The 24,592-nt window shown below is 36.4% G+C and overlaps 1 protein-coding gene across 3 annotated transcripts in view; it reads right to left on the reverse strand.

Moving 5' to 3' along the window:
• The window catches only part of bmp2k (BMP2 inducible kinase), a 55,563-nt gene that overhangs the window by 24,440 nt on the left and 6,531 nt on the right, over positions 1-24,592 (reverse strand). For all 3 annotated transcript variants that reach the window (XM_023344089.1, XM_023344088.1, XM_023344090.1), the window contains exons 2-5: positions 4,658-4,776; positions 2,432-2,537; positions 2,090-2,232; positions 151-272 (exon numbers count right to left, since the gene is read on the reverse strand). In XM_023344089.1, coding sequence (XP_023199857.1) covers positions 151-272; positions 2,090-2,232; positions 2,432-2,537; positions 4,658-4,776 — 490 coding nt within the window. The remainder of the gene's footprint in view (positions 1-150; positions 273-2,089; positions 2,233-2,431; positions 2,538-4,657; positions 4,777-24,592) is intronic.

Consider the following 24,592-nt stretch of genomic DNA (forward strand, 5'->3'; position numbering starts at 1 on the left):
AAAACACTTTAAATTTATCACTTCGTGTTTTTTTTTCCAATTAAATTACTGAAATAAAGTAACTTTTAATGATATTCAGGTGTATTGAGATGAACCCATGAAGGAACATTTCTTTCGTAGTGAAAGCCGAGCATGGTGCTGGTAGCTTACTTCTTTATCTCATCCTCCACAGCCGTCACTCCGTCTTTTAGTGGCAACAGAACTTTATGAGTGGAGCTGCCGAAGTCACACAGGACGTAGTTTCCCTGGTCGTTCAGAAGGATGTTTTCAACCTGATGAAACACACAGACAAAACCTTAGAAATCCTCAAACTTTTATATTTACCATCCATAGTTCTGACTGCACTTGCAGCGTTAACACAGGGTTCGTAAAGTGCAAGCACTATAAAACCATTTGCAATGCAAGTTTTCATACTTTTCTAGAGATAAAAACAATAAAAACGAACTGAAGAAGACAGTTTCAATTCACTATTTTATAATAATTATTACAAAAATACAACAAAATCTCATATTTTAAAAGGTCTCTCTTACCCGATAAACCTGATTGGTCACAGAAAGTTACAAAAAAATATATAATACTGGAGTAGACGTTTTACCAAATACTTTTCTTACTCTTATTGAGTAATTTCTTGGACGGTTATTTTTTACTATTACTTGAGTAAAAATATGTTGAAGTCAGCTTGTAGTTTAGATGCAGCAAATCAAACAAAATAACATCAGATGAAAGAAAATCACTAGGAAAAAAAATTATGTTTAAAATAATGGAATAAGGGGGGAAAATAAAACTTAAACACCTTTCTATTGTTGTAAGATAAAATTCCAGTCCATATGTCTCCAAACTGAGTAGGAGCCCTGCTCACCAAACAATGCAACATTTTCCAGCATAACAGGAAATCCCTGCTGTTTTTTGCATGTTGTAGATGCCGTTTCTGATTGGTGCACAGCTGTTTGTGAGAAAGTGTTGTCAAAGGTTAAGAGAAATAAACAAATTCACATTTAAAAAAAACTACAAAATGGAGACACTCGGTTTTCAGGAGTTTTCTGAAACTCTTCCTAGACGCCAACTCAACCAGGTGGAGAAAAATCAAACATGTTAGCACAGAAACCAGATGTTCAAAATATAAAACAAGAAGAGCATCTAATGTTTGCATCTGTTGTCAGATGCAAACATTTGACAAGTTGTCAGCTCAGGGTTAAGGATTTGGGTTTTTTTGCAGTCTCACTTCCCCTGGCGATGCGTGACTGGGCCTCCACGCTCTTTTGTGTCCCTGCAATGTTACGTAAGCTGTGTAGGCTGAGCAGATAGGCGGCAGACAGAGGACAGGCCTCTGGAGCTGAAGGGACAGCACTGTTCAGAGGCCCGTCCAACTGGACGCAGCACAGCGGCCCACTGATGGGGAGAATTCAAACCAGGGTGGGAAAAAACCACCAGACTCTGAGCATCAGCAGAACCGAGGTGAAAATGGCTCCCTGCCAAACTCCCAACACAAAATCCACCCTATAAAAATTAAATCAGTCGACAGCTTTCCTCTGAGTGTAGCGCCCAGAATATAAAAGGAAAAGCGGAAGAATGAAGAAGAAGAAGTGAAATTAAAACGAGTCTGCTGATCAGACAGGTTTAAATCCTCGTGTTTTTGCTTCTCATGTGTTTTATGCAAATGAAAGTGAATGTAACAAATGAACTGTAGTGCGTACATGGGTTTATGTTTACGGATCTCACAATTAAAGGCGCATTCATTCCTTTTCCAGGAACTGGGGTCATTTTCTCAGTCAAAATACAGATGAGAGCTGAGAAACATAAAATAAAATAAAAAATCTGACTTTGTTTAACCCTCGCTTTCTTTTCTAAAAAAAAAAAAATTTATTACAATATATTAAAATAAACAGCTTGTCAAACAAGATGCCCGCTCTTAGCAACATGTTTTCATAACCACCAACAAGCTTCTGTATAACTTTGGTTGGATATTCAACTACTGAACTTGTCAGAATTAGAAAATTCTGAACTTTTTCCGACTATGTTGGACTCTAAGGAAGCAGAGAAAAAACAAAACCTGGATAGAAAAGGAAAGGCAGACAGACTCTCTCCTCACCTTAAGGTCTCTGTGAATGATTGGAGTCTTGCATTGGTGAAGGCGAGCCACAGCTTCACATGTGTCGCAGAAGATGTGGAGCACCTCCGCCTCACTGAAGCCCACGTTTAACCGCTGATTCATCTGCTTCACCACCTGACCCGCTGCAAAAAAACCAACTAAGTTTCAACACAATCTACCAATTTACTGAATATTTGCATGTATTAGGGATGGACAATAAATCAATAACTATATACACCAATTGATAATACATCTAATAGAATATTCAATCATTTGTAATTAAAATGGAGGTTTATAGAGGGAGCTGCATTTTGAGTTTATACTTCCAAAAGGTTTCGGTACCTTTGCAGTACTCCATGAGAATCAGAACCTCCCACACGCTGTCGGAAACGAAGCTGATTGTCGAGTCCAGGTAGCGGACGACGTTCTTGTGGCCCGACAGCTCCTTCTGCAGACGGGAAAAAGAAAAGAGAGTTCAGGATGGAAGCAAGCTCATATTTACCGAAATATATTAAAAGTTCTACTAAAGGGACGAAATCTATTTATGTAAAAATAAACACTTTTCCAGGGTTCTTGTTTCCTTTGGCAGACAATTTAAAGTACAAATTAATTCAATGGAGACAAATCTACAAAAATCAGACTAAATCATTAAGGAATGTTATGAAGAATATAATTTTTGAGGATGGAGGAATATTTTTATTAGATTTTTTTATTTGTTTTTTAGAAAAAGGATAAGGCTGGGCAATTTTATTGATTAATCAAATTTTTGAAAATTTAATTAGGGTAAATCTGAACATTTTTTCACCACTACACTAATTGAGTTTCCATAATTCAGAGCGATTTTAGCATACCCAAGGCGGCCATCTTGATTGACAAGTTTATTTTACAACTTCTATTTATTTTTTCTTTGAATTCAGGTGAATCCTATGACAAAACATTAGGGCTGGACTAATATTCATTATTTACTTTAATCATGAGAATAAAGTCATAACTACAAGAATGCAGTTAAAATAGAAGAATAAAGTTTTAATATTACCAGAATAAAGTCATAATAATATGAGAAGTATTAATTTTATGAGCACGCCTACATGAGAAACAAGAAAATTAAAATGAGAAATGATGAGCATCTTGTGGAGTTATACAAATAAGGAAATACTTAATCTTTTAACACATCAGCATCAAATTGGATCCCAGAATAAATCTGAATTCTTACTGTAACAAATTCATTATGATAAACTATACGATAAATGCTCAGCCCTGACTCTCAACATTTATCTTAAAAATACAAAAACTCTCCTTCAGCTCCCCTCCTGTGTCATCGTCCGTTATTAATTTACAGTTTTCACTTTATTTACTCGACTCTTTAAAGTGACGCTGTTTGTTGGTAGTTAAAGAGCCAGCATGATAAATAAGTGTGGTGTGTTGTGGAAACCAGCACACCTAAGGCAATGTCCCAACAGGCCTGAGCTGTGTCAACGTTTAAGGTCAGCTGTGTGTGTGTGGGTGTGTGTGTAGATGTAACACATTGTTCCAGATGATGAGACAGCAAACAGATTCACTAAGCAGGCTGGATGGCTCAGATCGAGCTTCTCTGGGTCAAACGCTCATAACAACGGTCCTTCAGGCTCAAAGTGTCTGTGAGGCTTCAGAAATATTAAAAATACGATCGTTTTAGTGCCGAAAACAGTCTGAGTGTCCCAAAGTAGTCATGCGTGATAGATCAGAGTCATTTGTAGATCGACCAGGTGCATTAATCCCATGTCCGCCTGCGCTCAGCTAAAAGCCTTTCGCTCTCACCAGCCTGAAAATGCTGGAAACAGAACGGGGACAACGGAGACATTTAGATGCAACCTGATTCATGATGTAATGTTTTACTGTGAGCCATGAGGGTTTGTGCTTCTCTAGGAGCAAAACTGTATGAAAAGTTAAATCCCAGGAAACTGGTGGAAGTTATATTTTCAGATTGTACAGATTACCAAGCATCTTCTATTGTTAATATCTTGGAATAAGACAAAAGTAACTTAAGAAAACCCTTTTCAGCAAGATATAAGAGCTGGCTTAAAATCAATAATAGTTAATATTGATTAAAAAGTTCTAGTTCTACTGACAGATTTTTTTCACATAATGTGGGGAAGGAAATTATACATTTTATTTGTATAGCCCTTCTCTAAACACTCAAAAACACTTTACAGGGATCTAGTAAAAACGCAAAGAGTACACGAAGTACATCAAACTCTTAAAAAAATAACATGTAAAATAAAAACTGTTATAAAAGCTGGTTTTAAAAAACGTGTTTTAGATGTGATTTGTCACAGATGTAATGAAATGTCTTGTTATAAGTGAAAAAATCTGCCAATGGAAGTAATAATGATCAATTTTCAAGAATTCTTGACTTAAAACAAGCTCATAGCTTGATGAAATGTTACTTGAGAGTCAGTATTGTCTTGTTTTGAGTGTACTAAGATACTTGAACTAGATAACAGACATTAATACTTGACAGGATTTTGTATTTTTGCACTGCAAGCCTTGTAAATATCTAACTGTTCAGTTAAACAGAAAACTTCTCACCATGATCGTGATTTCTCTCTTGTAGATATTCAGGTCCGGCACGTTGTTCACGTACATCCTTTTGAGAGCGCAGCGGACGCCGCTGTGTGTCCGAGCCAGGAACACCACCGAGAAGCCCCCTGGAAAAGAAAGTAAAAACAAATTAAAGCAAATTACCACATTTAACCAGTTTAATGGTGATGAGCAAGAAGAAAAAACTTGTTTAACTTGTTAAAAATAAAGACAAATCTCCTACATAACATGTAGCTGTTAAAATCAAAGTTAGGGAAGCATCTTATGAGCAAATTTCTTTTCCTAGTAATATTTTGGGTTCCCAGTAGAAACACGAGGATATTTTGTAAACACTAAGAAAATACTACTCTACGTAGCAAAAGCCTAACTATGCTAAAATTGCAGAAGTCTGAAATAGCAAGATGTATCACACCTTAACTGAACTCTTTGAAACTGCTCAGATTAATCTGTGTTAAAAAGCTTCTATTAATAATTTAAGGGTGTTTTCACACCACCCATATTCAGTCTGCTTTAATAAAACCCCAGTTCGTTTGGGGATGTGTGAATGTGTAATCAAACTCTGATGCACATTAAAAACAGCAAACTCTGGTCTGCCTAAAAACCTACGTTTCAGTTTGTTTGAAGAGAACTCTGGTGCTGTTCAAATGCATATATGAACATGACTTTAGACTGGGGATTGCTCCAAAATCAGGAAGTTGACTGTAGCACAGAGCATTGTGGGTAAATAAAACCAAAACAAATGTGACAGAAATGGCTTGTCGTCTTTTATCAAAGACAAAAGAAAAATCCTATAACTGCTAAGCTCTGATGCAACTCTATGTTTGTTTACATTTCTTGAAGGAAATTGCGCTCCGTATCTCCTTCAGAGATTTTTGTATAGTTCTCTTCAGTTCTAAGAAGAACACCGACATGCTGAAATGGTTGTTACTACCACCAGGGACAGAACTAAAACATGCAGGATGTCGGCCCTCGAGGACCGACTTTGGGGACCCCTGTTTTAGGTTATTCAGCAAAGGTCTACTTCATTGTTTGTTTGTTTTTTAGGACTGGTCTGCATCCAATTATCTCAAATACTTGGTCTGATGTCATTCTGAACAAAACAAAAGCTGTGATGTATAAAACTTTTATTCTGCTTCTGAAAACAAATCAAAAACAGTTTGAATGATACTTTTCCCATATGAACAATCTTAGAGTATTTAAATAAATTCAACATGAACTGTATTATTCTACACTGATTACAGTTTTAGAAACTGCTTGTGATCAGAGAACAAACATGAGTATTCTTGGTTTTCTCCTGCAGAGGATAGTGATGGGAGCAGCTCTGATTACCTTTACAAGTGTGCAGACTAAACGTTGGAGCACAGACTGCTCAGCTAATCTGCAGCATATAAAACTGATAACAGGACCTGTGACAAAGGACTTCCTGAAAACGGGGTGGACAAAAATGTGTTCAGGAAAAAATAATAAGTAAAAACCCATTCTAATTTTCTCTAATGTAGAAGAAAATCTGAGCTCACTGGGTTTCTGTTGGTTTTTAGTTTAGGTTTAAAGTAAAAAAAAAAAAGACAAGAATCAGCAAATTTTGATAGGGTTGAAACAATCAGATTAATTGTGATCAATCAAAACAATCATCAACTAAGTTGGTACTTGATTAATCATTAACTGGAGTAGACACTTAAAAAGAGTGATATGCTAAAAGAATAACACACTCAGTGCACTAATAAACCCAAAATACATTTTACATTGAAAATAAAAAAGCCTTTGACTGTAATTCTCAAGTGGGAGTTTTAGCTTCACCTGATTCAAATTCTGCAAAAAAATTAAAAATCTCCTATTAGATATTTACCTATATAATTATTAATTATTAATGCAAAAATTAATCAATGACTATAAACACTCAAACGTTCGCTATAGGAATGCAATGCTGTTGAATTTTAGGTCATAAGATTTTTATTTTCTTATTTTAAAATGGTTTGAACTATTTGCTTGTAGTTCAATTTCGTTGGAATATTTCTAATACTCCAAAATATAAAAAGGTCTAAGTGGTTAAATGAAAAATATGCAGACTGTGCCAATTATTTTATCAATTAGTAAAACCATTATTGCAGTCATAATTTCTACTCGTCCGCTTGGCGCAAATGTTGATATAAAGATCTACGATTAATATAAAAACTTCAACTTCAAAGGCACTTGTTTCAGAACAAGTTACATTTAGAGAGCTTTTAAGTGTATTTTAAGATTCACTAATTTTAAAGTTTTATGCCTCAAGAGGACTCACCTGACAACAGCAGGCATGTTAGTGAGGCGTGTTTAGCTGCAACTAAACACACTGAGGCAAAGTGTTTGCTTGTATGTAGCTACAACAGTGAGTGAAACAGTAGCACACTTTATCAGATTAGGGATGGCTGATGTTATTCTGCAGCACAGAGCCGGCAGATAATGTGACAAGGATCAACGTTGCTCTGACAGGGCTGCAACAGAAAATAAGCAGCTCAGAGAAACCATGAGAAACTTTAACTCGGATGGTTTGTATCTGTTCTCATTTGGCACCGTGAAGCATCACAGATGACAGAGTTGCATGAAAAGGTTGCAAAAATGTCAAAGAAATGAGAGCAAATCTGAGCTAATGCTTGTAAAATACTGCAGCTTCATTTTTCCAAGTTTCTACAAACGCGACGGGAATCTGTAGGTGCAGAAAACGTGTTTAAGCCGAACGTTGAGAACCTGCTGGTAGAAGCTCATTGATTTACTTTGTGTTCCCAGGATCGCTAAGTGGTCAATTAAACGGCTACATCCGGCTTTAATAGATTTTCTGACAACACTGTTGAGTACAGCGCCGTTTAAAGACTTCAATCTAATGACGTTGTCTTACCTTCTTCTTTCCCGAATAACACAAAACGTGACTTGTTTCCTTCTTTTTGTCAAAATCCATGTTTACATTCAGTCATAAAAATCATAATAAAGCTTCTCAGGTTTTACCCGGATGGATAAAAACCACCAGGTCAGAGTAAGGGTGGATTAACACTGAAAAAATATTGAAGTAAACCCCCGTTTAACATTTTATTGCTTAAAATGTGATTATTAAATCTACATTAAATATCCGTTTCGGTTGATGTGTGAAAATGATTAAATTGAACTAGTGCTGCAACAAAAATATTTTACTACATCGATTATTTTGATGATTAATCTTTTTTTTTTTAAGTTATAAAAAAAGTACATTCTGCAGATTTTTCATTTAACCTTTTTTACACATTTGAAATGCATCAAAAATGGCAAATAACTTTTTTGAAATAACAAAATAGATATTTTAGTGCCTAAAACAATAACAAAGCAGTCTTAGAGCACGCTTACTAAAAAGTAAAGGATGCATCTGGAGAACATATTTACAGAAAGATTTGGGTTAATTACCGCTCTGAGCATGTTGTTCTTTCAAAAATACCTGACTATAGTGCTAAAAAAATATATATTTAAGAGAAAAACTACAGACAGCAAGATATTTGAGGTGAAATGAAAATTGTCTAATTGAAAAGCTGACAATTCCTGCAATGGTAAACATGATAAAGGTGAAACCAGTCAGAAGTTTTAACATTTCATCCCCTGTTCTCCCTCCAAGCTCAAACTACGTGATCATGATCCACCTGAATCAAAGCTTTGTGTGGTTCCTTGACAGAGACGTCGGTTCCAGATGCAGTAAATCAGCGTTAGAGTAGAATGGAGACAAGATGTGATGACTGATGGATGTGATGGATTTTATAAGGTGAAATCCATTTAGCCGGGCGGAGAGCCAGGAAGCAGAAAGCAAACGGCTGTTTGAGGTTGTAATGACAAGATGTAGAGGGTGCTCTAATCCTCACTGAAATCTGCACCATTTAAAGGTATCCTCAGAGCAAAATGATTCCTAAAAAGAGATTTAACCAAACCTGACAACTGGCTAATAGTATAACCAACATCAGATGGGATTTACAGCACATCCAAAAGTTGGATCCAACAAAAAGTAAACAACCTAAAACCATAAACCAGGGTTTCCCCAAGTGTATTGTAAGCCTGGCGGCCCGCCATGTTTTACTAGACCCCCCGCCAGGCTAAGCGTCGCTTGTTTTTAATTTTAGAAAAATTAATAATTGGGGAAGAAAAATAAATAAATAAAAAATATCGCTTTTTTTCTCCTTTTTTTAAATAAATCGTTAAGCCGGATTGTTAAGCCGCGTTTCACTCACGGAGCAGATTTATTTCTAAAAAGTTTATAGTTTATCCATTTAAAGCCGGAGAGTGGACCAGTCACACAACTGGCGCCTCTGCATGCTGCAGCTGCTTTATTAAGTTAACCTCAGCGCAGACACAGGCTGACCTGTATGGATGTTTACATCAACCCAGTGTGGGTAGTTATTTTTCTTTGGAGAACTCTACATCAAGGTAACAGTTTAAAACGAACCGCGTTAGCTCTGGTAGCGCAGCTCTACGTGAACCGCAGGAATAACTTGTACTCGGGCGTCTGTTTGCAATTATTTACATCTCAACACGTTGCACAGCGTGTGGCTCTGTCTTCCCTGTAAAGTTTATGTCTATGGTCCCGGTTGGCCGGAGCGTTAGTGGTTAACAAAACAGCGCTAACCTCATCATGCAGGTTTCTCAGTCCTGTGGGAAACTTTCGCGCTCTCCTCGTAGTCACGCATCACGCTGGTTTTATATTATTTTAGTAATAGTAGTAGTATATGTCCGGTTAAACGGTGCAACAAACCATGTCAAATGCTTTGTCTATGTAGTCGGCCAGAGTTAATGCTCGCTGCCGCGCCGAGATCTGAAAATCTCGTCCCACAAACTTGAGCAGCCTGAACAGTTTCTGTGTATTAAAAACTCAACAGACACGAAATGGAAGAGTTACTAAAGCCACAATACCAGCATTACATTAAATCTCCCGTTTGTTGCGCATCTCTGCACAGTGCAGTGAATTTACATCATCATGCAGGGCCGGTCCAAGGCTGTCTGAGGCCTGGAGCAGAATTTGACCCTTTTGTTGCTAAAAACAGCTTCTGTGTTAGATTTAGTGAAATCTGGGAGAAAGGGAGTAGTTTAATTGGCCAACCTAAAAGTCAATAAATTATAATTGCAGTTTACTAATTTGTATTTGTGGGCAAACAGAGCTCAAACTCAAAGATTAAACTCACATCATCAGATTGTTGCTATGGTAACAAACCCATTCAACTATGAATGTTGTTCTTTGAACTTTTACAAAGTAAACTTTCCAGCTCCATAAAATCTTGCATATAATGTTACACAATTTAAAATCTTTTAATTTATGTATGCTGAAGCCATTAAATCAAATTCAGCAGCATTGATAATCTCAATAAACAAATGCTACATTTATATATCTGTGGTCTATGTTTATGGGGCCCCCAAAGCCCTGGGGGGCCTTTTGAAGCCACTGATTAAGAAGTGCAAATAATTGCTATTCATTTTAATTGTATTTTTTGATTTGTTGTTTTTAAGCCTAGTTGTGGGTTTAAATATTGCTTCACTGGTGATGTCTTCCCATAACATATAATTACCCAGTAATATTTTTACCTTTCCTGTCTACTTACCATCTTTTAATACAAAAACACGGTGGGCTGCCGGTACACCGCCTTGGCGCCCCAACCACCGGACTTAGCAAGTTTTCTGGGGGAAACCCTGCATGAGGCATTTTAATGATGTATGGATACCCAGAATAGGTCAGACTGGTTCTTGACCACCGTGTTTAAAATCTATTAAACATTAGACTCCAGAGTTTGTGTTGCACCAAAAGCTGCTCATAGATCAGTGCGAAGTAGTAGCAGCGTCAACAGTTTTCAGAGGAGCTTTAGTCACACTACTGGATAAAAACTGACATTTCTGGGGTCTGTTTTTGGCTCTTAGCCACAGCTTTGTGTTTCTCACACTAAATATGACTTTACAATATTAACCCAAGTAGTACCAAGCTTTTGCTTACACAAAGTCTCTTACAACAGTAGTGAGCCAGTGGAGAAGATGGACATTGTCCTACCAACCAGTGATAAATTGGCACTTAATAATAAATGCAAACAAAGCTAGTTAGCAAGGGTATACTAGCAGCTTGTTACCCGTAGCAACCACCTCAAGTCACAGAATGCATTGAAGAAGTATTTGCAAAACTCAAACTTTTACCTGACAGAACATTTCCAGAAGAAAAAACTAAATTACCTAGAATATATTAGATTACGTAATCCTGTCCTGACAAAATTTAAGACTTGTGGTTAACATATTTAAGGCCAAATTGCAATTTTTAAAATTAATTTAAAAATTAATTTTAAAAATAGTGAGTTCAAAGCGAAGACCAATACAGTATTGTCCAAGCAACCAGTGAAAAATTTGCACTCAACTGTGATAGACGCAAAAATGCTAGCTAGTTAGCTGCCTCAACAGCCACAAGTCACAGAATGTAATTAATTTAAATATTTTTTAGGAATTTGAGATGTTTTAAGGCCTTATCTTTAGATATGTACATTTAAAAATTGTAAAGCATGGTTTCACAATTTTGAGCCTTTGCCTGTGGCGTTACAATCTTCAGAAAGCAATCCACTCCATTGGATACTGATAGCCCATACTGCTTTTATTTAGTTGAATTTACTGTAAAAAATGGTCATAAGGTCCTGCACAAACAGACAAGGTTGCACATCAAACTTGTCATTTTGTCATATTCATTTTGATGAGGAGACAAATATAAATAGCAGCTGTCAACAATAATGACTGGCAGTCCTCAGTGTGTACACAGATTTTCAACAAGTGCTTTTTACAAGGTAAGAAGATGAACTTTCATATGCTTCATAAATGAGTAAGTTTGGAACGATACAATCAAAATATCACATTATAGAGAAGACGTGTGTAACCCCTAGCAACCATGAAAAAAAGCCCCATCATGTAGCCTACCATATACAGAAAAAAAGGTTAGCATCTAGACCTTTGTTCACTTTCAAATGTGCTCCGGTATAAAGGGAAACGATTTAATCAAAAAACATGTCAGGAAGGAGAACGTATGAGACGGTTTTTAAGTTAGCCATTTTTACAAAAGTTGTAAATGGTGAAGAGCCCCAATTAGGTGAGCTTGACTTGAATAAGTAGACACCAAGGCTATATTGTCAAAAATAACTTAGGAAAACAATCACAGCTTGTCCATTCAATACTGCCAACTTTCACCTCCAATCCGTCATGGCCACTCATGTGATTAAGAGACGTAGTTGCAAAGACTCAATAAATGAAGACCAACAGTTTAATGAACTTAGAAGCAGCTGTTCAATCTGGTCTAGTTTCAAGAAGAACCCATCCACCAATGCAGCATGTTACCCATCATGCAATACAAACTAACATATTGAAAGAATTTTGCTTCAGGACAGCAACCTGCGGATGAGACCACTCCATGTCCACCAACTGGTTTGCTCTGCAGCTGACTGGGACCATATGCTGCAGGATCAGGTTCTCTCTAAATCACCACCCCGGGGGCTTTTGTTGCCTCCCATGACTGTGCCAGCCATGGAAGCTGAGTGCATTATTCTCCTGAGTTGGTTTGGGTGGAATGATTTGTTGTGGAGCGGGCTTTGTTCACTGCATACAAACTTCGAGGACAAATAAGGGGCTTTGAAATGCAGCAAAACATTTCTAGATGAACAGGAAGCTTAATTTGCAGGAAATGTGTTGCTTTTCAGACTTTTTTTGGTCTGTCTGTTTAACAAATATCAAAAATGAGGAAAAAAGTAGCTCTAAAAAGCTAAATTATCATCAAATTTCATATTTATATTATTAAAGTAATTTAATCTCAGGGAATAAACTTTGTACTTAGCCCAACAGTAACAAGTCTTTTCCTTTAAACACCCTAGTAAACTCAAACAATAAAAATGATAATTAGTTTTCAATTTAAAAGAAATTCTTGAGCAAATTTAAAATCTTAAAAACACATATTGATGTCAGGTTAAGAGTAAAATCTTTGTTCTTTGATCTTATGATACACAGCGAGGTTCAGTGCAACTAAATCTTTCGGCTAATGCATGACTGATGAGCATGTCTAACTTACTCAGCCGCCATTAGGCCCAACTAAGTGCTATTTACCCTCATCTGCTGACTGGCTGCAGGGTGGACAGGATATGTAAAAACGTCGGCATGAGCGCTCGCTCAGCTGTTAGTGACAGTTGGGAGGAAATCCCCAAATTTATCAGGCCAAGATAGGGAAGGGACTGTTGTTTCAGCATGGTGCCAAGTTAGCTTTTCTTTTTTTTAAAACCAACCACAAGTGCATGTCAAGAATTTTGGACTCTGACATCATTGATAAGCATGAAAAACAAGGACTTTCAGCAAACACAAAGCTCAGCTTTACATGAAACGGTTCCTCTGGACAGCTTTTGATAAATGACGGGGAGGAGGAAACTAAAAATGAAGCCTCTTGCCTCTGGGAAGATAAATCTACAGGGATGAGTTTGTGGTTTCTGCACAGCCGCAAGAAGCAGATGTTCTTTTGAAGCTTGTCATCATCCATAATGGCACTGATAACCCATCTTTTTAAAGCAAATCCTTGCCCGATCGTCCCCCCCTTGCATGAACATGAAGTAAGAAGAATTCTCCTACAGTTGAAGAGTCTTTCATCTTCCTCAAGCCAACTTTTAGGAGAGCAGAGCAGTGAACATTTGAGGCACTTCCTCCTTGAGACCCCATCATGAAATATAAGTATATACTGTATATTCATATTTCTGCCATGGCATCAGTGCTCATCAGCCATCAGAGGAGACACTGGCGTCTTGATGCGTTGGCGCGACAAGGCCCTCGTAGTTGGGAGTATTTACATACATATGCGCCGTTTTGGGTAAACTGGAGACAAACACAACTTTTGATGAAGTGTGCGATGCTACGAGACATCTGGTGGTGTCAACTGCCATTTACAAATAAAAAAACTTTTTACTCCAAAAAAGAATTTGGATTAAAAGAAATTTGGCATGTTTCCATTAAGTACTGGTGTCCCAATCTGATATCAATATTGGTCCCATATCAGCCAAAAAAATAAATTAATTAATTAATAGAGTATTTATTTATACTTGCATCCTTGCAAAAAAGCACGTCGCTCCAGCATTTAGTCAGCATTTCTATCCAGCATACGCAAACCAATTGGTTAATATTAAATGGGTTAGTTGTTCACATACCTATTGTTGAATATTGCTCTGAGTATTATCACTTGATCAAACCTTTTCTAACATTCTACACCAGAGTGAGTAATAAAAGTGCGTCTGATTCCTGCCCATACTCAAAGTTGAAATATCGCTATCTCATCGGGACTTTGTGTCCTCACATTGTATCAGGACATCCCTACCATTAAGTGGATTTATTTTCAATTTGCACAATGTTATGGTCAATGGAAACGCAGCTACTGAGTATCAGCAACATTAGGGTTGTTCTCTTCCATGTAACAAGTAAAACCGGACTGCTTATGATGATGAAAACCATCAGTCTGGTAAAGGAAGGAGTTGTGCTGAGCAGACGTATTTTCTGTGCCCTCTTCAACTTTAAATCTCTTGACTTCCTTTTCTCTCTCAAAACAAGTTCAGAGGGATTTCCTTTATTTTTTAAAGTCTTAAACAGTAAATGTTTTCACCAGAAATCCCCCAGTCATCTTTGAAGACACCACAATGAGTGCTATGAGAAGAAATCATCCACAATGCATAAAAAAACCTTGTTGATCCCACTGAGGGAGCAAATTTTATGACTCATGCTGCAACCATCCCATCCATTCTGCTTCTGCTTATCCAAACTCAAGTTGTGGGGGTAACAGATGCAGAAGGGAATCCCAGGATCGCCTCCCTTCCTCGTTCTGAGGCGAGCAGTTCCTGGGAGTCTCCTAGTTGGACATTCCCAGAAAATCTCTGAAGGGAGTTGACCAGTGCATACCTCGACACTTAAACTGAATACTTCTGAAGCAGCTTTGCTACTCAACGTAACCCTGAGATCCTGTGGCAAAAATTCATTTCAGTTGCTAAAATCTTGCATCTTATGGTGTCAGTCATAACTTGTATTGCATGACCAAAGGTGAGGGTGGGAACAGAGAGAGTAAATGGAGAGTTGCAACTGCTGCTACAGTTATGATCACTATGGGCCACATCCCACATTTTTTCTCCTCCACATTGTGAAATATGATGCCAGGGCTTTTTTTTTTGACATAGATAAATGCATTTTGCACTAGAGGTGCAGAAAAACAGAGCAATTTTTTAAAATTCTATACAGAATCACAATTCCCAGTCCTGGGAATTTTGAATCAATTCAAAATGTTTGCTTGATTTTTTGTAAAACTATATTTTGAATAATTCTTTGATTTTTTTTTTTTTTTTTACATTTAAGAAAAAGCCAAGAATCTGAATATTGGTAATTTAAGAAATAAAATGCTATGCACAAACCTGTTTTTGTTTAAATAATAAAAACAGTACAGTATGGAACCTCATAGTATATGTTCTACTTGTTTACATGGTCGTCTCCTGTGGTCACATAATTTAAACAGAATCTCCAGACAGTTTGAATATAAAAAATTGTTACCAAATTGAATAGGGACCCTAAAAATCAAATCATATCACTAAACACTGATTGGCATCTCTATTTTGCTTTTAAAAAATAGTCTGAATAATCAGACTATTATTCAGCAAACAGTTTTTATGCACAGTTTGGAGGTGTGTGCACACTTCTCCCTAGTTTGGATATGCATGATGCCGTTTGGGCTCCATAGATACTGATCTCAAACTACAAAGGGCTGGATCATAGCGTGTTGTATTTATGAGTGACGACCGCTGGAAAACATTTAATTATGATAGCATCGCTAAAATTTGTTAGGAAATATGCCTGAAAATTATGATGCAGTGAAAAAATTCACTTGCTTAATAATCCTACAAACAGTCTGAGCCACAGTCCTTTTGTTTTCAGTTAACTTGAGAACAGAAATAACCAACTTCTCTTTTCCTTATGAATTATTTGCACTGTCTTACGACAAACACAAACCTTTAGTAAATATTTAGGTCAATAACAGTTGGAGTCTTAAACAAATCCAGGTAATATTTCCTGGTAAAAAAAAATGTTTCTGTCAGTGTCAGCTGCTCCTGTTAACTATTAATGACTTTCTGATCCTACACACTTTATGAAATCCTCTTAGTTTCAGTAGAGCCCAATGCAGAAGCGGCTTTTGTTCTCAGCTGGCTTAATCACGGTGTAAATAGAACTTCAGCAAGACTTTAGAAATCATTTAAAAAGAAAACAGACTCAACATCAATCAGCAAAGCTCAAGTTGTTCTTAACCACAAAATTAAGAACCAATTTAACTGCTAATTATTCAGACTAGCCCTGTAAGCCATTCCAGGCTAACGAGACTATTAATACATATTTGTTTCTTTGAAGTCCTGGAAAGTTGCACAACAGCAACACTTCCACTTAAAAATAGACTCTCTGTGGTTTTTAATCGAGCAGTCAAGACATTCTGCACCCGGTGAGCTTTCTCCTGATGCTCACTGGGTTTTATCCACAACCAAAGTCTAAAATGTGACAGTTCTAGATGATAAGAAATATGTAGATTTTTAAAAAAGAGCATTATCAAAGACATTTTGTTACAGAAAAACCTAATTAATATAGGCCACAGAGCTGAGATACTTGTTGCAGGTCAGATATTTATAAACCTTGGCGAGAAACTCTGAAAGTGCACGGAGGTGGCAGAGGCATGCTGCAAGTATCCTGGACTTGCATGATGGCTGTCTCAGTTTATAGTTCAAACAAAAACATCTAATTTCTATTCTGATTATAAAAAGCTACTTTTCCAACCCTAAAATAGCAAAGTCAGGAAGATTTTCTGACTCAACTGTGCAGAATCCATTAAATTAATGCTTTAGGGCTGATGAGGTTCGTCTTCTCCTTGTAAGGATATCCCACAATCTTCAAAGCAGCTCTGATATTTAAAGTGTGCACAATAAAAATTATTTATTCAGCTTGTGCCTCGTTATTCTTTTCCACTAAATGAAATGCTTTCCACCGGCAAGCTCTTATCTCAGAGCAGGGCTGCTTCTCAAGGTTGCTTAGGAATGTCAGTTTATGGCGAACTACGGCAGAGATAACGAGACACGTTGGAAGAAAAGTAATTTCATGAATCTAAATAGACGGACAATAAATTCAAGCAGAGTTTTCAATTCTATAAGATTGTGTTTTATACTTGTAATTTGAATATTTAACGTCATGAGATGCAACTTGTTATCTGTGACAAAACTGAATGCTTAGTAAAATATCCTGGACCAGGACGGTTTTCTGCATCTGCCTATACTTTTTTTAAATCACTGCAGTTCTGCAGACTCGTCCTCATTTCTTCAGTAAAAATAACCAGTTGCTTGGCTAGAAGAAACTACAAAAGCCTTATGTTTACACATCTGTCATCTAAACTTTAATTCTCCATTCTCGTCTAACTCTTTCTGTAACTTTGGCTTACATAAAAGCCACAGAGTTTGACGGGAAGAGTCCACATGTTTACCCTGACTGAGGCTCAGGTGAGCAGTAAAAAAAAACCCTCGGAAAGCCGGATAAACAGCTGTTCCAAACCGTTTCAGAGAAGCAGCTCCATAAAAGGCTGCATGAAGTGCAGTGACTGGACTTGTTTTTCATACTGGGATCAGTGAGCTGGAAGGTTCTGGTAATGAAACCTTTTTTTTTTTTTTTTTAAGGTCTGCCCTCAACTTCAATTGTTACAACTAAACCAACAAAAGGAGTGGCTCTGCTTTCAGAGACGTTATGGGACTGAGAAAGGCAACTGAAGTAGCAAAGTTCAGATTTAATAAGCACATTTAATAATAAGATTTAATGAGTTATATATTTTTATGGCACAAAAAGAAATATGGAGAAACATTCCTTGTATATAATGTGCATCGTTTGTCGCACTGATAACCGAATTAGAATTGAACCGATCAGGATTTTCCAGACAGATTTCTCTCTTTTTAAAGTTTGAGAAGTCGATTAAAATCCTGAAGGACTACCTGCTATTCAAAGATTGAAAAAAATGCTAGATATTCTTTAATAGAGCTAGAGGTTTACAGATTTATAAGATTATTCTCATTAATGCATCAAAAACTTACTTCTAAACTTTGTTAACGATAAAGATTGCATGAAGTACTTAAATTTGGTCTTTAGGCACTAAAAGATTAACTTTTGGTGCATAAAAGTTGGTGTTTTATGTACTGAAAGTTGCATAAAAGGCCAACATTTTATGGTGATGTGTAAAAAAACGCTTGTAGGTTTGATAAATTTAATGAATAGGATGGTTTTTAAGGTTTTTCCTTAAATCTAACCTTATCAGCGGTAAAATTGGCAGATTCTGAGCCTTTTCAGTTTTGTTCCATTGTATATTTTCCATTTATATGAAATTTTCAAAAATTACTTGTTGCCAATATGAATACTTTGCAGAACAAACTAATCCAAATCCAAAATTCCCTTTGCTCATTATTCTCTGCCTGTGTTTAGCCTGGTCTTGTGGTCATTAAACTTTGGTTAAATGATGAAAACAGTTCCTTACTGTGAAAAATTGGAAAGCAATGTAAAAGCAAATGTGCAAAAACTGCTTTTGGCGAATCACGAGACCAATAAAAACTTTCTTTTTGTGTTTACATGTGTTGCAACTGCCGATTCCAAGTCTGGAATCAATCATTTAAAACAAACACCTACAAAAAATAAACATATACATTACTGTATCAACCAATCTTGCTCCCACATTTGGTTTCCCGTAATCGTTAGACCAGCAGCGGTCAAAATAATTCATTTTCAGTTTCCTGGAGAGAGAGAAGGCAGAAACAGAAAGGCTGAATGAGCAAGCACAAAGACAGCGATGCCATCATGGGACCATGAGCTGCATCGCCGTACCACCACTCTCTCCAGGATGCTGGGATAAGACAACACAGGGGCACAATGTGCCCATTCATCACCACTACAGCATGCTAATAAAAGATGATGGCATTCTCCCTTCACACAGATTTAAAAAAGGAAATTACTGTAAAAAGCAAACAACTCCTTATGTCATGAAAATAAAAAATAATCAAGCACATAGAAAGGTGACACAAATCCCCAAAAAACTGTTTTAAAATAAATTTTAAAAAAGCAAAAAAAAAAAAAAAGAAGGATGAATTTGTCTTCTATAGGAAGTTTATATCTGTGTAAAATTATGGGGAAAAATATTCAAGTTATTCAATTAAGGCATAATGTTAGCTATAGTGCGTTTGTTTCTATTAGGAAATTTGAAATGATTTCATGTCAATCAACTAAAAAACTGCAGAGTTTGAAGTCCAGGGGTCTGAAACTTAAAAAGTAATTTTTTCCTTCAATCCCACTGAATAAAACTTATTTAGAGCCACAAATATTACATGGCATTTTGGAAAAAAATAAACAACTTGCACCCATTTTAGGAAATGTCTTTTTTTATCACCATTTCAATTTTTTTCCGTTTTTAAATAAAGTTTATTGAAAAAATGCCAAAGGCGGAAAAATTTGTGTTCTATGGGATGTTCATATTTGTAAAACGCTATGGAAAAAACAGATTTAAATAACTATTAATGGTACTTTTAGAGTTATTCTGCTGTGGAAATAGAATGCAATTATTTCAATAAAAAACTGTTCAAACCTGCATTCTATGACTAAAAATACAACCTGGTTATTTCTCATTTTCAGTGAAAGTTATGGAGGGTTATTGTGGAAGGTCCAAAGAGCCACTGGAGGCTCCAGAGCTGCAGGTTGTAAACCAGAGTCCTGGTTCCCCTGATCCAGTGGGATGTCAAGGTGCATTTTCAGCAAGTAAACGATGCATTCATAATAAAACAAAGTTTCAAATCAAACTTAATACGAAAACAAAGACACACATAAAAACAGCTCAAATCTAACTTAATTTTTCCAATTAATTAATTTTACCGTACAGGAAACCTCCACCCCATCAACAAAAGCACAATTCAAGTAACATGAACCAGATCTACTTAATGTAATAAGAAGCAAGAGAATCTTAAAAACAACACATTTACCGAATACACTTTACAACCACTAAAATGTAAATTTACAAAGCTAACAGCATTCTGAAAACACACAAGTAAAAGCTACACACACACAACTAAAAATCTGAGTGACACCCACCAAGATCACAAGTGGCTAAGGAGGAGGTGACGAAGCCATGTGTAGAACACAAGCAGGTGTTTGCATGGAAACAAAGTTTTGCATTCGTCTTCTTTACATGACCTGTGGCTTCGCATTGTTCCCACTTTCAACACTGAAAATCTTACATAGCTGTCGCTGCTGCAACAAACAGGGCGCTGATATCAAAGAAATGGCAAGTTTTAACCCTCGGATTAAAACATCTGCAGGTAATGCAGACTCATACCTGCCTTGTTGCGGCAGTAGTAAAACTTAACCCTGAGCAAAGTTGTGGAATAAAGAATATATTTAGGCTTACTAATGTTTTCTACATATGATATCAAATTAAAATAAATATGTAACCAAAATTCTAAAAGTTGTTTCTAATTTTGGGTTTGAAGCTTTTAGCAACAGTAGGCAACTAACTGTTGCAATGGAAATGACAAATATCAGTATAAAGAAGCAATGACAACAATTTAGGTCATTGTAAAACCTGTAAATTCTCTCCATGCATCTTATTATGCAATTTTGAATCATTGGATTCCTGCAGATAGAAAGTAATGTAGAAATTATGATTTACATAAGTACATACCTTAATGTGATGAGCATATGGTACAGGAAAGAAATATTTCTGTATTTATCTGTATTTGAAACAATGCAGGATGAAAACTAATGACTATTCAAAAACATATATTGTAGTTTAATTTGTAAAACTGATTTTATATTGTAAAAACAAGCCAGGAGCTCACAGGACTGTGTAGCAATGAAATTTTGCTGTATTTGAAACATTGATGAAAAATTTATGGTTGTTCAAAAACATTTTCAGTCAATTTCAAAGATTATTTTTTTTTAAATAGCACCAATAAAATAACACACTGAGATTGAAAAGTCTGTTTTAGTTCTTGAATGCCTCATGACTCTAATTAGAATCATACTCAAAATTTACACTAATTGCAAATTATTTTGCACAATTGGATGTAAATTCAGGTATTAAGGAGTTGAAAACATGCTTGAGTTGTAGGTGAAAGGTCAACATGTTCACTGAGTCTCTTGCTTGCAGCTTTTTCAATTCAATTTACAATATAGCACCAATTCACAACATGTCATCAAGTCACTTTATAAAAAATAACTTCAATTTAATCATACAATCCAATCATCCTAGTTATCACATAGAGCAATATGCTCAATTAATCTACTCAAAGTAAATTTAAAAAATAATTTTAGGCAGAAGGCAAAAAAAAGTGCAAGAAAAAGCAAAACAAAAACAAATGCAAAAGAAAATCTGCAGACGTGACCTTGTGAAGACGGAGGAAACCCCGCTGAACCAGAGCTGTAAATGAGCTTGTACAACTGCAACCACAGGAAGTGAAACCCCAGAGGCACAGTCTTCCTGTTCATTTTAAAAAGTCCAGTGACACTTTATACCAAGAATTTACCAACAACCTTTTGACTTGTGACCACATTTGGAGGCCGACTTGTGTAACGGAGACGGTGTGGTTTGTAAGTCATCAAATTTAATTTAATCAAGCTGATTAAATATTCTGTCTGCAGAAATAAGGCTGAAAACAGTCTGTGTGGCACTAATTTAAATATTAATAAAAAGAAAATTATGACAAATTAAGAAATGTCGATGATCCCCAAGACTTTGGGGGAAATCCTCTGTGGACTGATGAGACAAAAGTGGAATTTTTTTGGACATTGTGTTATACCTGGCATGAGACCAACCAAGAATTTCATGAAACATCATACAAATAATTACCACGAAGGCCCCCCCACATACATATTAAGTACCGAAATAAATTCTTCTTGACGTAGTCGAACAAGACAAAAATTGTATTTTATTTGCAGAGAACCATCTGCCTACCAAACTTGACACCAAGCCCTGGCTGAGCTAATTTGACAGAGCTCTGTGCAAAAAGCTGAGATGGTCAGAAGTTTGTTGATGTGCATTATGTGGAAATTACACTCATACAGCGATGTTAATATTTCATTCAAACTATCTGGTTTTTGTATCTGCAAGAGACATGAATAGTTTTTTAGGAATGATTATCTGATGCAATGAGGATTAATATACAATGTACAATTCATCACTAAATAAGTATTATACTATAATAGTAATGACTGAAAGCTCCTGGATGGAAATTGCAACTTCGTTGTCCACTGAGGAGGCTGCCTGTAGAAAAGTATGGCTCTCACTGTGTATCACAAAAGCAAAACAGAAGCTTTAGGGAACCTATAGTGTTCTCTGCCGGTGTATGAAAGGTGTGTGCGAAAATAAACGTGACTGCGCCATGAGTTTGTGACCTAGAGCTCGAGTACCTTTCAGTTAAGCAATAAGATAAAAATCTAAAGCACTCCAGCAAGTCCACCTCTGAATAGCTCAAAAGACAAAAGTAAAGTTTTGCAGTGACCAAGTCAAAGTCCAGGCTAATATGGTACCGTTAAACGGGGTGTTCCAGCTGGAAAAATCTCAAGTGTGGCTGAATTAAAAAGAGGAAAGTAATTGGGCCAAGTTTTCATCACTCCATGTCAGTTATCGTAAACACATGACGACATTTATTACTGTAAAAGGTGGCAAAACCACTCGTCAGCTTTAGAGGGCAATTACCGTAAATTCTGGACTATAAGTCACAGTTTTTTTTCCCATAGTTTGGGTGGTTCTGCGGCTTGTAATCCAGAGAATTTTTTTCCATATTCATGACACATTTTTGACTTATGAGTTGATTGTTAATTCAAATCCAGTTTGTCAAGAACCGCGCATCAAACATTACGAGGTCTCTCTGAGGTTTGACAATTTCAATAAATTTGACTTGTATATGTTTTTTAACTCTTCATGACATTTTTTGACTTATGCAACTTCTACTCCAGAGCGACTTATAGCCTGGACAATACGGTACTTTACCACACACAGTCAGATTGGTATTGGATAGCTATTTTTATTCCTAAATAAGCTTCTTTCTGTACTTAAATTTGTTTAAAAGTAATAATAATGATAACAAATAAAAAAATTTACTTAAGAAAATAAATTAAATAGAGAAAATATATAGAGAAAATAATATAATACAAGAGTAACTTATTTGCTATCTTAAAACAAAAGTGGAACAAACAGCAATATTCTTTACAAATCAAGCCTTAAAAACATTCATTTAAGCCGAGCAACAAACATTAGATCTGGTAGCCATTTTTGAAACTCTTAAGAAGACACTGTGTGATAAGAGTGAGCAAAGCAAGACGAGTCAACAGATGCATCCTGTTCGTACATGTTGCCTCTGGGTTCCTCTTGACAGCAGCAGGAGCTGAAGAGGAACCTAAAGACTAAGGAGGAGTTGGAGGGAAATGATAAACTTCTTACTCAGCATGAAAACAGACCAGCTCTGCAAATATGGTACAGAACAGAGGAGAAGGTTCTGGCCATAAAGTTTAGCCGTAAGGGAATCTCGCGCTTGTCATTATCTGCTGGATAAAAGTTGAAAGAGCGAGTAGAGAAAACATCACATGACTAATTCGCCATCAATGGTCAAAGCAAATCGGCGGCTCACATGGAGGAACAGAATATTTTCTCTTTTCTATACAGAATAATCGCCTTCTCCATCTACATTGATAAAGCTCTCTGAATGTCCTCTACGTAAAGACAGGAAATAAACTGATGCAATCTGTACTTTCTGGCAAGGTTAAGCAAACAGAGATAAATTCAAGCATCAGTTTCATCAGGCTATCAGACTGAGGAAGAGGAAAGAAAGCAAAGCGGTTCAGTCGATCTGCAGATAAACTCAAACCCATTAGAGGATGAGGAGTAGCTGGTGCAAGTGATTACACGTTCATCAACTAAATCAGAAAGCTTCATCTTAAAGTGGGTTTTTGCACCTGAGGTGTTTAGTCCGTTTAAAGCAAATTCGCTTTGAGACAGTATGGAGGAAATAGTCTCAGTACGGATCTTAATGAACTGTAGAACATTCATTCATTCTTGTTGTGAATGTGATCAAATCCCAATCCAACACGGCTTCCAGGTGTTTGCAGCAAATTTGAGTCAAATCCCTTCCCGTAGTCGGGTCTGCATTGCATTCTGGGATGCAGTGGAGTAAATAAACCAACAAACAAAGCAGTACATCTTTTCAGTGAAGCATAAAACCGCATGCAACTTTTAAAACATCTCAATCTACTAAATCTCTTTACAAACATTTTAATCTACTCAGAATAATTGAGCATTTTGTACTGATTAATCAATAGGGATGTATGAGTGATTGAATTTAAATGATTTTGCCATGTCAAGGCACTTGAGACGACGACATTTGTTCTCAATTGACACAATTAAACTGAATTAAATTCAAAATCATGCAGCGTAATGCTCAAATGATTGTCAGAAAAATACATTCTTCATGTTTTCTACCAGCTTTGACCTATCCGACCAATAAACACACACACCGGAAAACGTTACAAGTTAAACACATCAAGTGATTTGGACCAAAGTAAACAAACTATAGGAGTTAAAATCACCTTAAAATGCATCAGTATTCTGTTTGTTGTCACAGTAGGCCAAAATGCATAAAAAAAGACCAAACTTTGCCAGTAAATACATTTGTAATCTAAAAACATCAAGTTTTGACAAAGCCAAAATGTTTAAAGTTGTAGGTTTAGATGTGGCAACAGTGAAAGGAGAAGAACCTATTTGTTTGATGATGCAACACTGAGTCACTGGTGGTTTGTAGATGCATAGAGATAACTGTGCAGTTGATTACTTTAATCCGACTCCTTCATGCTTACTTTCTTCAGAGA

The sequence above is a fragment of the Xiphophorus maculatus genome, chromosome 12, assembly GCF_002775205.1.
Source record: "Xiphophorus maculatus strain JP 163 A chromosome 12, X_maculatus-5.0-male, whole genome shotgun sequence".
Classification (NCBI taxonomy): Eukaryota; Metazoa; Chordata; class Actinopteri; order Cyprinodontiformes; family Poeciliidae; genus Xiphophorus; species Xiphophorus maculatus.